Source organism: Ornithodoros turicata, unplaced genomic scaffold (assembly GCF_037126465.1).
Source record: "Ornithodoros turicata isolate Travis unplaced genomic scaffold, ASM3712646v1 ctg00001033.1, whole genome shotgun sequence".
NCBI lineage: Eukaryota > Metazoa > Arthropoda > Arachnida > Ixodida > Argasidae > Ornithodoros > Ornithodoros turicata.
Genome location: NW_026999442.1, coordinates 233,809 through 248,965, shown reverse-complemented (window position 1 = coordinate 248,965; position 15,157 = coordinate 233,809). Strand labels below are relative to the sequence as shown.

The window sequence follows — 15,157 nt, the reverse complement described above, 5'->3', positions numbered from 1 at the left end:
ACGTGAGCGCCAGCCCACAGATACTGACCTCACTGTATCATCTGAGGAATTAACCACGTGGGCACCAGCCCACTTTCACGACTCCATCTGGTAAGCCATCCCTGCAACATGCCTTTCTTAATATTATAATTAGGTGCACGCCCTACTGTGTTGGAGTAAACCACGTCAGAGTGATACCGACCTCACTGTGTCATCTGAGGAATTAACCACGTGGGCACCAGCCCCCATATCGTAAGCCAGCCTCCAGCAAGTCCCTCGCACGCGCAACACGCGCTTCTTATTATAATTAGGTTGAATGCCTACTCTAGATTAGAAGGAACTACATAAAAAGCACAGTTGCAAGATCGTATTTTAATTATGACTGAACTACCCCCCAGTCCCACTACAGCAGCTCCCCATCATCTCACGAAGGTTGAACCAGCCCACGAAGCTGTCGTTATACTTCTTAATAAGTTTACCTCCACCCTCTCGCAGATTTTAAACCTGACCAGTTGTGGCTGACCACGTGGGGGCATCAACCCCTTTGCTTGCCTGTAGGATGCACTCACTGAATGTCATCTTAATTGTGTAGTTCCATCAGAATGATATACCTCTTGTTTTAAACAAACTACGTTAACAATGAATAATTAGCTTAGTTATGAAATCAGAAATGTGCCATAACCGTTCATCCATCTAAGGATCTTAGTAAAAAAAATAATAATAAGATTACGAAGATTAATTCTTTATGGATAGTTGCACAATTCTTACTCGATCCTGCAAAAGCGTATACGAAGAGGGGAGTCAAGTCCTGTAGATCCCATAAACAAATACAGAGGAAGCGTGGACCCCCACGCGAAAGCTTGTACAAATTAAACTTAAACAAAAATCTTCAGTGTCGGCTTCTGTATTTTGTTTATTGGATCCCTGCAAGGATAAAACGATAGCTCGATTCATACATGGCACAACATTGTTCAAATATTTTTTTTTCTTATTACGTTTTAAAGTCGACAAGTAGGACACCTCGCTATCGTCTGCCTAATGGAAATGGTTGATGAGCCAATCGACTCCTTCCGAAGTGCGAGGAGACAGTATATACTTAAACTTCAGAGCGCTAAGAGCGTAACCGAAAAAAAAAAAAAACAGCTAGAGCCTACAGCTCTGACCTTCGACAACCGATCGAAAAAAAGAAAAATGCACCGGCCCCCGCCACAACATCGTTGCGAATTGCAAGGATATGGCATAGCTAGTATTGAGAAGTGATTATGGACAGGGTGCTAAGGGCGTGTAACCGACAAAAGGCTTACCGCTTCGAAATTCGACATCCGACGCATCATGGGGGAACATCATGATGTTCATTGTAGAGATTTCATTAAACATGCTTGGACTTGCAGTCGACCAGGCTACCTCTCCCCATTAATCCGTTTTTGTGTACGACACGATTGACTCTCGAGAAATGATAAGATCACTTTTTCCGTATTCCGTTAAGATGTTGTTGTGTTAGCGACGCTTTGCATATTAGACGACGGGATGGCTGAAGGTCACGCTGTTTCCACTCAGACTGTGATATCTCTTCTGCTGATTTGCATGAGTACGCGAGCAAGTCGAATAAACGCTCGAAGATACACGATGTTATTGCAATAGCAAGCATTTGCATATAAGACAACTCGTTGGATAAAGGTCGTACCTTTTTACTCTAGCCGGTGTCGCCTTTGCAACTCGAAGACAGGAAAAATAATTACTATGCGATACATGTTGCGCCGCAGGAAAAAGAAGAAGAAAAAAAGACGCAGTATACTAATGACAGCTACCTCCATGCTGACTGCTTTGATTTCTGAACAGAGCGAGCCAGCCCGGGTAAAGCCGTAATTACCTCTCAAGGATAAACGATAATATCACTTTCCTCATCACGTCTTTGGGGCGAGACGGTCGACGCTGCAGTCTCATAGGCAAACGAAGCGACTTCTATATAAGACGGTTCGTCCGCAACGCTTTCCGGACTGAGCTGGAATGCCAAGTGAATGCCACTTGATTGTTTTCAGGTGGATTCACTTGACATTCAAGCTCAGGTTTTTCCGTGCGGGTGTTTGACTGGAAAAGCAGACTAAGGTGAGTACATGCTTTTTTCTTTTCTCTTGTTATAAGTTCTTCCCCTGTGAGCGTGCAAGGTCACAGCCATTTATGGAATGCATGTACGTGAAAGAAAAAAAGAAAACAGGTTCATTCCTTCCCACTGCCGACATGCAAATCTTTGTGGTTTTAAAGTGCACCTTCTTAGATCGTCGCAGTAGATGAAATGAAAAATAAACGATTGCAAACAGTACAACATTATTTTTTTATTTAGGACATTGAATTGCGTTGTATGTTTTGGAGGACATTGCTAATTTACAAGTCGTCTTCACCTAACTTCTACGTGCGTTGCGGGAAGTCAACGTTAGGAAATGCTCAGTCTTGCTGGATTGCTTGTTTCTTTGCATTTCAATTCAGCGGAACTGTGTTGTTTTTAATTGTTTGACTTTGGTTCTTCATAAAACATATTTTCCAGTTCATCGTCTTTGTTGTAACTACTCCGACGAGGTTGAAGGGTCATCTCACATTTTGGGCTTGTAAGATCGACTTCTTCTAAGCATTTTTTAGCTTCTCTCTTTCATTTCATCTTCGGGTAACAACAGAACACTTCACCTGCACGTCAATGGCAAACACGTCAGAAAGAAAGGAATGTGTCTACCTTCATTTGTGAGATGTAGCTAGTCTTCACCCAACTCCTACATGCGTTGGGGGAAAGCCTACTTTAGGAAATGCTCAGTCTTGCTACTGCATGTTTCTTTGCATTTAAACTTAGTGAAACGGTGTTTTTTCTTTTAATCGTTTGATTTTGGTTTGACATAAAACATATTTTCCAGTTCATCTTCCTTCATTTGCTGTAACTACTCCGAGGAGGTTGAAGGGAAGAGTTTGAGATCTTCCTTGACAACAAGGCAAAAATGTGTGCTATACAATGGAGAAGAGGTGGAAAACTTTTTTTTTTCAAGTTAATCCACTCGGGATTCCAGATGAAGATTTTTTTCTCCGTGAGAGTGTTTGACTGGAAAAACAGACTGTGGTAAGTACATGGATTTGCCCTCCTCTTTTGCAATACATATATATATATATATAATGCTTTTCTATGAACATGCAAGTCATTTATGGAAATGCAAATATGAGGAACGACAAGGTTTCATGCCTCCCGCTTTCAGTGGCGACATGCAGGTCTTTGTGATTTAAGGAATGCTTTCCTAGCCCATCACAGGAAGTGAAAACGTTTGCAAACAGTTACATTTTTTTTTATTTAGATACAAGGACAGTGAGATCACAGCCCTTTTAGATAGTGAGATTCCATAGCCAGACTGATGTCGACCAATTGTTCTGCCAAGAGAGTAAATGTTGCCTGGGCAGCGGCGAAGTTTTAACTCACGTTCTAAGCACAAACAGCATACATCTGAGCATTCGTTATCGTAATAGGTCCTTGTAAGATTGGCTGTCTCTAAGCATTTTTGCAGCTGGCATGTTTCGTTTCGTGTTAGGGTAACACCAGAACGCTTCGGTTTACCGTTTTCACTCCAAATGCGTACCACAAGCAAGTCAGAAGGGCACGAATGTACATAAACATATTTTTCAGTTCAGCTTCTTTGCTGCAATTGCCCTGATGAAGCTGAAGGGAAGAGGATGGAAGCTTCGTTAGCTCGATGATCACCACAACAAGCAAAAACGTGTGCCACACAACGGAGAAGCGAACACACAAACATCTATCCATGTCTGTTCACTCACAATGAAATGAGAGGGCTTAGTACAAATGTACATTTTTATTTCCCTGATACATGAGCGGTGATTATTTTTTTTATGCTCCATTGTGCACCAGTCGATGTTTGAAGAGGTCAAGTGTTAGCTTGCTGATGTAGCCTGTTAAGTAGTGCCAACCTTCAGACTCGGCTTGTTCCATGAAACATAGACTCTCGGCAGCAAGATGCATGGCGTCAACCTCGTCAGCATATGTCAAAATTTCGTCCACGTGACGTGACCATTCAGCAAGTAAGGCAAAAGGTGATTCCGAGGCAAACGTACAGGCGGTGTGAACTCTGGCATACATTGTTTTTGCAGTTTTCCAAGTAACCCTGTCAGGAGGTTGATCTGGCAGCGCTTGAAACAACACCATATCCGTCACAATTTTAAAAGCTTCCACGTGCGAAGTTTTGCCTACTTGTGTTAACCCACATTCCAATATCTCTTTGTAGGAGACGTGTTTGAGACGACACACAGGCTGCATCCGAAATTCGTGTGTGTAACCTCTTCTCCATCTGCCACACACATCTCTACCTAGCACAGGCTGCTCTTCATCTGCGTCTGATGATGACAACCATGCGCCATCAAGCCGAGGATCAACCTCAGGCCATGTTGTGTCATCGGCGGCTGACTTGTCTTGACTGGTCATTACAAACCAAGGTAATTTTCTGCGATCCACTTCTTGTCCAGACTGCCAGTGAACTGAACCAAGTACTGAAGCTTCCCATTTCTAACTCGTCGTTTTATGATCTTCTCTACTTTTGGAACCTCTCTCACTCGTACAATTTCACTCTCATAAAACCCACCAATGATGTCTTCATTTTTAAGATCACGTAATAGGTACGTGTTAGGATACCCTAACTTGATCGCTCTCACCACGAAGAGTTCTGACGTAAATGACCCTAAATAACGTTTTATTAGCTGATGTCTGTATTTTGCAATTCTCACTACGTCTCCAACACTGTAGCGCGGCTTTTTTGGTGGTCCAACCGGGCTGGGGTACAGTCTCTCTCGGAAAATGTGCTCGTTTTCTTTCTTTACGTCCACTGGTCTGGCAGAAAGCGATCTGTGTACGCGATTGTTGTAAGCTTTCACTACTTGAGGTAAAATGTTCACATATCGCTTGTGACCCTGGAATGTGAAGATACGGTACAGTGTGGTCACAATTGTTCGCTGAGATCGCTCGGCGATACTGGCCTTCATAGGAGAATTTGTATGGATGAGCCGGATCCCCCTTGCTTTCAGAAACTGTTGTACCACCTTGTTTGTAAATTCTGTTCCACGATCTGTGTGCAAAAGCTTGGGTGTCCCAATTCTTTTAAAGGCAAGTTTAAAAGCTCGAATAACCTCGGGAGATCGTTTATTACGAATAGGTACAATGGCAAGAAGCCGAGAGAAAGCATCTATACAAAAGAGCAAATAGCGAAAACCATCGTTCTGGTTCTTTAGACTTTGCAAATCCTTTAGGTCAGCCTGGAATAGTTCACGAAGTCCAAGTGCAATGGTTTTTCGAAACTTCGTGGGTCGCTTGTATTCCTTATGCAAACTGTACACATCACTTGTCTCCAGAAATTTAGTGACTTTGTCCTTCTTTTCGCCAATGGCTCGAGCAAGTCTCTGCACTCCACCAAAGCTGCCGACATGTTGCGGGTCATAGTAGGCTGCCATTAGTACTTCTTCCTACTGCAAACTCTAAGAGCATCGAGTGATAGATAAGCGTTGATTGTAGCTGAAACGTCTCCTCTCATCCAGGGAGGTTGCCTGTTGTGAAGTTCGTACTTCAAAAGCTCAACAATAGATGAGTGTGGCACCACCTTTCCGTGACAGATAACTCTTCCGTACTCGTCGTAAGCCAGAACCGTTGTCATCAGCTGAAGCATAGCTAATACCTTTTTATGATGTCTTGGAGGGAAGTGTGACAGTATTTTTTCTTCTTCGAAGTAGCCTCTCTCCTCGGAGTTCAGTACGGTGTCCATGTGAGCTGTCGTGCGCGCTTCGCGGCTCGTGTGAGCGGTGGTGACGCACATCGAGGTGTGGAAGCTTCACTTACGGAATGTGGTGAAGGAGTGGCCAGAGTTTTCTCTGCTGTATGTTTTTGAAGACGAGATGGGTGCACAATAAGTGCTGGTAAGTTTAGCTTGACCAATAGCGGCAAAATCCGATCAAAATAGGGTGGCCTTTGAACATTTCTTGCTTTCGTCACGAGATAGTATACGAGGTCAATTATATTAGTATTGTCTACTCGCTCACCGTCGACAATTATCTGAAATGTTTTCCTATCCCATGAGATCGTTGGTTCCAGAAGACGTAATAGGTTTTCTGATCTGATTTTATAGCCACTGCTCATGAAATCAACGACAGTATTACTTCTTTCCTCGGTCTGTGTTTCCTCTTCTCTCGCTGTTGTTGAACCCAGTGTAGGTGTGCTCTCACTCACAGTGGGATGTAGCAAGGAGTGAAGATATTGGATTATCTCTTTTGCTTTGATATCGTCTGGTTCATCTTTCTTCAATATCTGTGGGATGGGGGTTTCCCGGTAAGGCACAAGCTCGTATTTCTGCATCGACTACACTCCGATTGCTTTTGCTATCGCCCTTCCACCTAAAGTCGAGAGGAGACCCAGCAAAGGTGGCAAAAGGAACTGTTGAAAACCACCAGATTGTTGCAATACCTTTCGAACTTTCTTCACTCCTGTAGTGTCTCGTTTTGCCAAAAAGCGGATAGGTGTTGCATAAGGTTGCAACTGATTTCTCACTCTTGGAGCTACCTTAATGTTTCCTTTACAAAGATTCATTCAAATCTCTCGAATAGCAGTTAGTTGCTCTCTCGTAGCATGTTCCAGGAGAAAATAACGTTGCTCCGGCAACTTTGCATCAGCAAGCAACTGAAGGAAATGAATATTCTTCTTGACACGTTTCATGTTTTATATACTATTTGTCGCTGGTCGTCTGGAAATATATTAGTCCACACCCTAAATTGGTCTGAACAGTTTTGGGATAGGTCAATTACAAGATATGAATATGGTTTCTTGCAAGCATCTTTATATATACTTGGCAGTAGTTCACTTTTCTTTCGACCAAACAGTTGTCGTGAAAGTATTTGCATTTGGTCCGCAGTGCGGGCGGAACAACATAAAATTAAGGCACTGCTGTTAAACTGAATGCATCTATACAAAGGATCATTAATAAATAAATATTGTGTTATGAAAATAGCTGAACAGTTGAGGTGGTGACAGCCAGCTACATAAAAATTGCAGATTTCTTTGAGCCTTTGTTTGTCAGCTAAGCAATCATCAAATATAATTAAAGAATTTCTTACAGTATCAAGATTAGTAGGAATATCCTGACTGAAGGTTACCTCTGGAAAATTATCAAAGATTGGTTGTTTGTACAAGTATATGTACAATATATGATCAAATGGTTTGTCGAAGACAGCAGCTCTATGTTTAATTAGACGTGTAACAAGTGTCGTCTTTCCACTCTGGCTTTGACCTGATATGGTCATTGAGACCGGAGTGGTAAACCTATAAGGTCCAACCTCAGCCATCTTTTGCAAACGAATGAAGCATGCTATGAAATCGCAACATTACATAAAGGAAGGTTACAGCAAAGACGAGCCTGTACATCACTCTCAGATTGGCTAAACTGAAATACAGACCTTCAAGGTTGTAGACATTCAAGGTTGCGCACAGCCGTGTTAGTTATCAGACCAGGAGCATTCCATAATGGAAGGCTACAACAAAAAGCAAAGACAAGTCTGTGCTCTAAGCTTGCCCAAAGTCGAAGTACACACGTTCAAGGTTGTAGACATTTAAGGTTGTGCACGCAGGTATGTTAGTTACCAGACCAATGAAGTTAGATAGGACACGCTGAAACATGTCTTCACGTATAACGTTGCAAGGATGTAGACGTTCAAGGCTGTGCACACATGTTAGAGAGCTGCATGCAATCGCTATATAAGAGCGGACATAGAGAGTGGTTCTTCATTCAGAACGTAAGACTGAGGAGGTGTGTTACATATTCCTGTGGAAGATGTAAGAGTTTACAAATCTATTCTTCTCTTTCAGTTCATTCTATACAGCAAGAGGAGAAAGCAAATTGTCATCATAACAGCGAAGCCTCCATAACACAAGTAAGCTATGTCATCCGTCATGGAAAAGTTGGATAAACTGAAAAAATGTGGTGACGGTGAAATTCAGAAAATGAGCAACATACCCAAAAACGAAAAGTTCGAAGTGCTGGACATTCAGAAAATTGACACTATGTATGGCGAGGCAGTATACGTGGAGCTCCGCATGGAAAATGACAAGCCAGTGAAAGTGTATCTACCTGGACGCTTCAAAAAATTGTCGGAGGAAGAGCTAGAGGAAATGCAACTGCTTCCAAATCTCAAAATGGAGAAGAAAGAACGGTTTACCAAAGATGGTAAAAAAGTCATTTCGCCAGATATTATCTTCACCAATTCGAAGAAAAAGTGATGAGATATGGTGACGTGTCACTTATGCTCCCAGCACGAACGGCAGTATTATGCAACAGCATTAGGTCTTCAGATTCACTTGGCAAATGTTCACAATCTTCAAGCCCCCTGCATTCCTTTTTGTGAGACTTTGTGCACACTGCGAAACTATACTAATCGGTTCGAGCTACATTTACATGACAGGGACGTTAGCGGACATGATGTTACAACCTTTTTTCACGAGTACAGACAGTACATTGCTGATGTCTTACGACACTTTGGTTTCCCACTGCGCTATTTTGTATTGCTTAAAGTGGAACTTGGTCGTCACACGCCAGACGATGAGTTACAGCTCGAAATTAGTTTCGTGCCTTCCAAAGTAGTGACAGTATGGTCAGAGGCAGATGTAGAACCTTCTATCACTCAAGTGACTGCTGAAATAGCACAAAATTTGGAAAACCTCGAAGTAGAAGGTTCAGGTTTTTTTCTCTTTCGCATTCATGCCTGTATCATGAACATTGGACGTTTGATGCCTCAACTGATTGGATGTGCCCAGTTTGAGTTACCGCAAGAATTGAAGCATAAGTTTCGTTCTCTGTTGTGTGTGGACTTTGGTTTGCATGAAGATGAGCAGAACATGTGTTTTGCCTTCTCTGTAATAGCTGCACTGCATCCTGCTACTGGTTATCGCAGGCGTAGGGCATCTTCATACAGACCATATATTTCTGAGTATGTTTTTCCGAAAACATTCCCGGTAGCTTTCCCAAAAGAGGTTGAAGCATTCGAAAAAAATAATGGTATCAGTATCAATGTGTACGCCTACGAAAGGGAAGACAAATCTCTGTACCCCATCAAGGTTGTCGATGACGAGCGTGAGAAACATGTGGATCTGTTGCTAATCGACTCTCATTTTCTGCTTATCACAAATTTTAATGGATTATTTCAACCTAGCGGACGGTTTCATTGCAAGAGGTGTATGATGGGCTTCTCATCAGACAGAATCCTCAGTGATCATTTAAAGATGTGTTTGCATCAGAAGGTTGCTAAGACAATTTACCCTAAGAAGGGAGAGACGGTAGCATTTGCCGGGGAACATCTCATGTCGGAAGTCCCTTTCTACTGTGTATATGATTTTGAAAGTGTTTTGTCACCTTGTTTGGAGGAAACAAACGTGTATGAGGATCACTGTCCTTCCTCATTTTGCCTTTTGGTTATACGTGCATCCGACTCACACGTGTTGCAAAAGCATCTTTTCCGTGGTCCTAATTGTGTCACAGTATTTATGGAGCTGCTGCGGAAATTGCATGACAAAATTTTAGGATGGATACATGCTTTTGCACCTCTAGAAATGACCGAAGAGAATGAGCGTCAACATACAGCAGCCACTCATTGTAATATCTGCAAAGAATCCTTTGCTAAAAGACAAAAAGTTCGAGACCATGACCATGTAAGCGGAGAATTTCGACAAACACTATGTCAGACGTGTAACCTGAAACTGAGAGTGCCACCCAAGATTCCAATCATTGCACATAATGCTAACTATGACATGAGTTTTCTCCTGTCTCATTTACATCTGCTTAAGAAGTCAGACATCAACGTGATTGCCACCAGCTGTCAAAAATTTAAAGCAATTGACATCGGCTCTTATCGATTCTTGGACAGTTTGAGTTTTCTGAACGCAAGCCTTGAAACACTGGTGAAAAATCTACGTGATAAAGGTGAATCCAACTTTCAATGCCTTCGCCAGTTTTTTCCAAATGAGGAACACTTTCAGCTGGTTGTTCGTAAGGGGGTCTTCTGTTATAACTTTGTCACCAGTTTTGAAGCCTATGATGAGCCTTCGCTACCACCTCGAGATAAGTTCTTTAACATTTTGAATGGAACCGAAGTAAGTGAACAAGACTACAACCACGCGCAGAATGTGTATGAAAAATTTCGGCTCAAGAGTCTTGGAGAGTATTCGGACTTATAGCTTCTGACAGACACACTGCTTTTAGCAGATGTGTTTCAGAACTTTCGAAAGTGGACACTCGATGTGCACAAGATTGAACCGTTTCATTTTGTATCCCTTCCAGGATTAAGCATGTCTTGTGCACTAAAAATGAGTCAGGTAGAACTAGAACTAATTAACGACCCCAACGCGTACCTGCTCATCGAGAATGGCTTACGAGGAGGTGTCACACAGTGCTCCCTGAGAAAAGCAACTGCGAATGGGCCAGGAACAGAACAGTTTGATCCCGAAAAAGAAAAAAAAATAATTAACTACATTGATGTAAATGGCCTGTATGGAGCAGTCATGAGAGAACCATTGCCTTACGGAGGATTTGAGTGGCTCACTGAGGAGGAAATTGTTAACTTGGATATAGCTCAGATACGAGATGTGGGTTACTGTGGGTTACTTTCTTACCCTGTGGGTTACTTTCTTGATGTAGACCTAGTGTATGACCGAGCAACTCATGAACGCCACAGAGATCTTCCCGTTGCCCCTGAAAAAATGTCCGTTCGTTATGAGCTATTGTCAGACTATCAGAAGGCGCTCATGAAGAAGTTCAATCTTCCACAGAAAGCTACCGAAGCAAAACTGTTGCTAACATTATTTGATAAAGAGAGGTACTTTCTCCACTATCGCAATTTGCAACTGTATCTGCAATTGGGGTTGCGTCTCACTAAAGTTCACAGGGTTCTCAAGTTCAATCAAAAGCCCTTTCTGCGATCCTATGTCGACTTCAATCACGAACTTCGGAAGCGAGCTACAAACGCATTTGAGAAACAGCAATCAAAGCTAACGATTAATAGTGTATATGGCAGGACATGTATGCAAGTCAGGAAATTCGTAAATTGTTGCCTCACAGTAACAGATGAGCAAGTGTTGAAGCTTCTACGTAAACCAAACTTGAAACAGTTCCGCCCTCTGAGCTCTCACGTCATCTTGTTCCAATTTAGTCAGTCTGTTCTTCGCATGAAGCAACCGCTGTACCTGGGCTTCACAATATTAGAATTGTCTAAGCTGAAGATGTTTGATTTTTATCATAATCATCTTCTCCGTGTAGCCCCTGATACACGACTGCTATACATGGACACTGATTCTTACATTGTGATGCTGAGTGACGATAAAGTACTCCACGAACTAGCTGACGAGCATCTAGACAACTCTGGATATGACCCTGATCACCCACTCTATTCGACAAAAAACAGGATGGTACTAGGAAAGTTTAAAAATGAGCTTCCTCGTGATCACATTCTTGGCTTCTGTTGTCTGAAGCCAAAGCTGTACGCCCTCGATCTGTGCAGCAAAAAGCAGTACAATCGCGCTAAGGGTGTTAAACAATGTGAAGCACAAAAACTCCACTTCTCTATGTACACGAATGCTCTCGAGCAGGGCACAATGCATAAAGTTAAACAGAACCTCATTGTGCACAAGGACAATGTCAACAAAAGTGTGTCAGTGACAAAAATAGCCCTCAATCCACTGGATACGAAACGCTTCATTTGTGATGATGGAATTGACACGCTACCTTTTGGCTATGGTTGAATTTTTTTAATGTGTATGGATTGGTCTCTCTAATGAAGCGATGGTGTTGGGGTGTGCACCGTCACAAGGTTTCATTACAGAGTTGGCATACGGGAGTAGGAGGGAACTCATCTGTTATCACCCCCGCAACAGATGTTGCCCTTCTATTCCTGGTCCCACAGAAAAAAATTGTAATAAAGATGTTACATCCATATAGCTATGGTTTGTCATATATTAGAACAATGTCATGTTAGAACCATGAACTAAAGCTATTGCATTATTCCACATCTATGGTTGTCCGTGTGGGATTACTTACAACTGTGAGTTAGGAGCTAGAGGATATTTGTTAGCCACGAGTGATGACTAAGCTGAGACCTGGTCTGATGAATTTCATGTCTTCCTGAAGTAATGTGTAGCTCTTGATGTGAGTGAAAGAGACAGTTTGCTTTCCTGTATTGCTGCATGCATTTGCGATGGAAATAACAACTGACTTTGTCTGCAAGTCACTGTTTGTAAATGGACCGTCTCAGATGAATTTGATTATATGTGTGTGAAATAACCTGTTTTCTAAGAATTTGATTATAAGAGTATGTGATAACCAGTTTCTAATAGCATGTATGTAATCTATAACAACGTCTTTGTTTGCAAGTCAGTGTTTGCAAATAGCCTGTCTCAGATGAGAGTCACTGTTTGTAAATGATCCGTGTCAGAAAATTTTTGATTATACAGTCAAACTCCTTTACAACGAAACTCAGGGGACAGCAAAAAAAATTCGCAGTAAAGGTATTTTCGTTAAAAAGGATGTCCATTATTCGACCTATAGGGCTCCAGCAGGACCGCAAAAAAATTTGCTGTAGTGGTATTTTTGTTAAAAAGGTGTTCGCTATAAAGGAGTTTGACTGTATGTGTATGAAATAACCAGTTTCTAATAGCATGTATGTAATCATCAACAATGTCTTTGTTTACAAGTCACTGTTTGTAAATAGCCTATCTCAGATGAGATTTTTTTTATTATCAATGATTCATTATATAGTGTGCAAATTAAGTTGACAAATAAAGCTCTTTTCAGGCAAACTGAAATTTTATTGAATGCTCATAGTACACTACAGCATGACATATCCTCTGTTTTTCTTGGGAAATTTTTTTGGACAAGTGTTTCTATCAATCTGTCATTGTGTCTGAAGTTGGTTGGTGAAAACTTCTGAGTACACTCTCTGAAACAAAGAGAACTGTAACAGCCTCTGTAAGATTTCCATCAAATGTTATGGTGAGACGAACATTGGCTTGTACCACAGGACTCAGCGACTGCACTTCCACATCTGGAGTGAGATGGTAGTAGAGTAAATGCCTTCTCTAACTCCTTCTTTGTTCGCACCGCGTTGGAATGGAACAGGTTGCCTCGTACTGTTGCTTCCATCCAGGACTCGCCCACCTTCAGGGACACCTTATCTGATTTACTTTGATGACTAACCTTTTTGTGCTATTTTATGTGTCATTATCTCTACAGAGACTGAGACTTGTTCCATGTTGTCCTTTTTTTTTCGATTTGTTTCCCAATGTTGTACTGCCCCTCCCCTCTTCAATGCCTCATGGCCCTGAGGGTATGGAAATAAATAAATAAATAAATAAATAGAGCATAAACGTTTCTTTCTCATATGCAGCCGGAGCTAGAGGTATGTCTTTCCGCTTCAGCTTGTGAAGCAAATTCATATATCCTTTAGAGTAGATCGATCGTTGAATGTCAAAGTCATCTGTGTACTGCTGTCCAGCAACATCAAGCACAGCTCTCTTAAGCTTGAAATTTTCAAGTTTAAATGGATTCCTTTGTCTGTTACCCTGGTAAGCTTCACTTCTAACCATCAATACTGTCAGCTTTGAGGGAACTCGTTCACTGTAAAGGTCATCGAAAATCACTTGAGATTGATTTGGAGCAATTGTCCTGTACTTAATCTCTAATCCTCGAAGGAGGTATGATGCTGGAGTTGTCTGAAGTCTTCGTTCGATGCCGACGAGTACACTTGGAGAAACCTGCACACGTCGCAGGTACAACACAATTCGTGAAAACTCTATAGTGTGTTTTTCAGTCTCGCTGGCAGGTGCAAGAAGTCCAAAATCATCTGTGTTCTGACGAAGGACAACTCTTATGTCGACTCCATTGAGAAGAAACTTTTCCTGTTGACATATATCACTGAAGATAGGGGAATAAAGATCGCAGAGTGTCGAACCTTTGGTCCGTTTGTAGCGTGCAAAAATTCCTTTTGCCTCAACAGGAGCGGCAAAATTTTCAGATTCTCCCACTGGATCTGGTTCGTAGAGCATTGCAGAGAGGGTGTGAGTTTGAGTAACATTATTAGCATTTGTTATTATGTCCAAGTATGAACGATATGCATAATTTTCGAAGTTAGAAACCAGTGTCGAATTAAGGTAGACGTGGACATGATGAAAGAGTGAGGATGCAAATGCTTGCACAGGTATCACACTATCTGGTGTCACTGTACTGCCAACTGTACTTGATGCTGTATCTCCATTTTTCCGTACAATTTTGCATTGAATGTGTAGAAAACTAGACTGCAAGTCAAAGAATCCACCACCGAGACCTGGAACATTATATTCGATTACACCACTTGCTGTAGGGGCAGAAACTGGAAAAAACTCCACATATTCTGACTTCTCCAAGGAAAAGTTTGTTGGAGGAAGAGAAAACAGTTCCAATTGGTTAGTGATGCAGAGGCAGGAATCCTTATGTAATATTGCGATGCTAGACATTTTCTCTAGTAAAAAAATCGACCTTTCTTCGCTTCTTCAGAGATTTTACTGACCGACCCACCCTCTTACGTTTGCTTTTATTGTTGACAGATTGTTTTCTTTTCCTTCCTTTTCCTCTGAGCCTCTGAAGCAACTCGTCACGTGTTGAATGGATTGTACGACGAACTCCTTTCCTTAGAGCTTCTCTAAACGTTGATCCCTGCTTAACTTCTTCTGCTATGTGTCGTCCAGTGTCGAGGAGCTTTCGACTCACGTAGGGAGCTACCTTCTTCGTTAGTATAGGTATAAACTGCTGCACTAAATCAGAGAAATAACCAGATCCGACTTGATAAAGAGGAGCAGAATAATGTGGCAGTGGTTGATCACGTTTGCCCGTACCATAATGGGCTATGCAACAGGGTGCCTGTGTTATATACATTTTCGAAAATGCAGTGTCACTCCAAAACGTCCTGAGCCGGCAATGAATGGAATGAAATCACCTATCTCGTTTGCCAGTTCGATTTGAATGGTGGTCAGTTCTTTTGCTATCACATATTTATAGTTTCACACTTGATAAGAAGCGGATTGTTGACGTTTGCCAATACATGTAGGGTTACTATTGCAATTATTGTTCATGCACGGCCGCCACTA

General features: G+C 41.8%; 1 protein-coding gene across 1 annotated transcript; it reads left to right on the top strand.

Annotated features, from left to right (window-relative positions):
• Positions 1-2,501: 2,501 nt before the first annotated feature.
• Positions 2,502-12,899, top strand: LOC135376105 (uncharacterized). The gene is made up of 2 exons (XM_064608679.1): positions 2,502-4,455; positions 7,862-12,899. Exon 2 carries the CDS (start codon positions 10,334-10,336, stop codon positions 11,780-11,782), a length of 1,449 nt encoding a protein of 482 aa, XP_064464749.1. The 5' UTR covers positions 2,502-4,455; positions 7,862-10,333; the 3' UTR covers positions 11,783-12,899.
• The last annotated feature ends 2,258 nt before the right edge of the window (positions 12,900-15,157 follow it).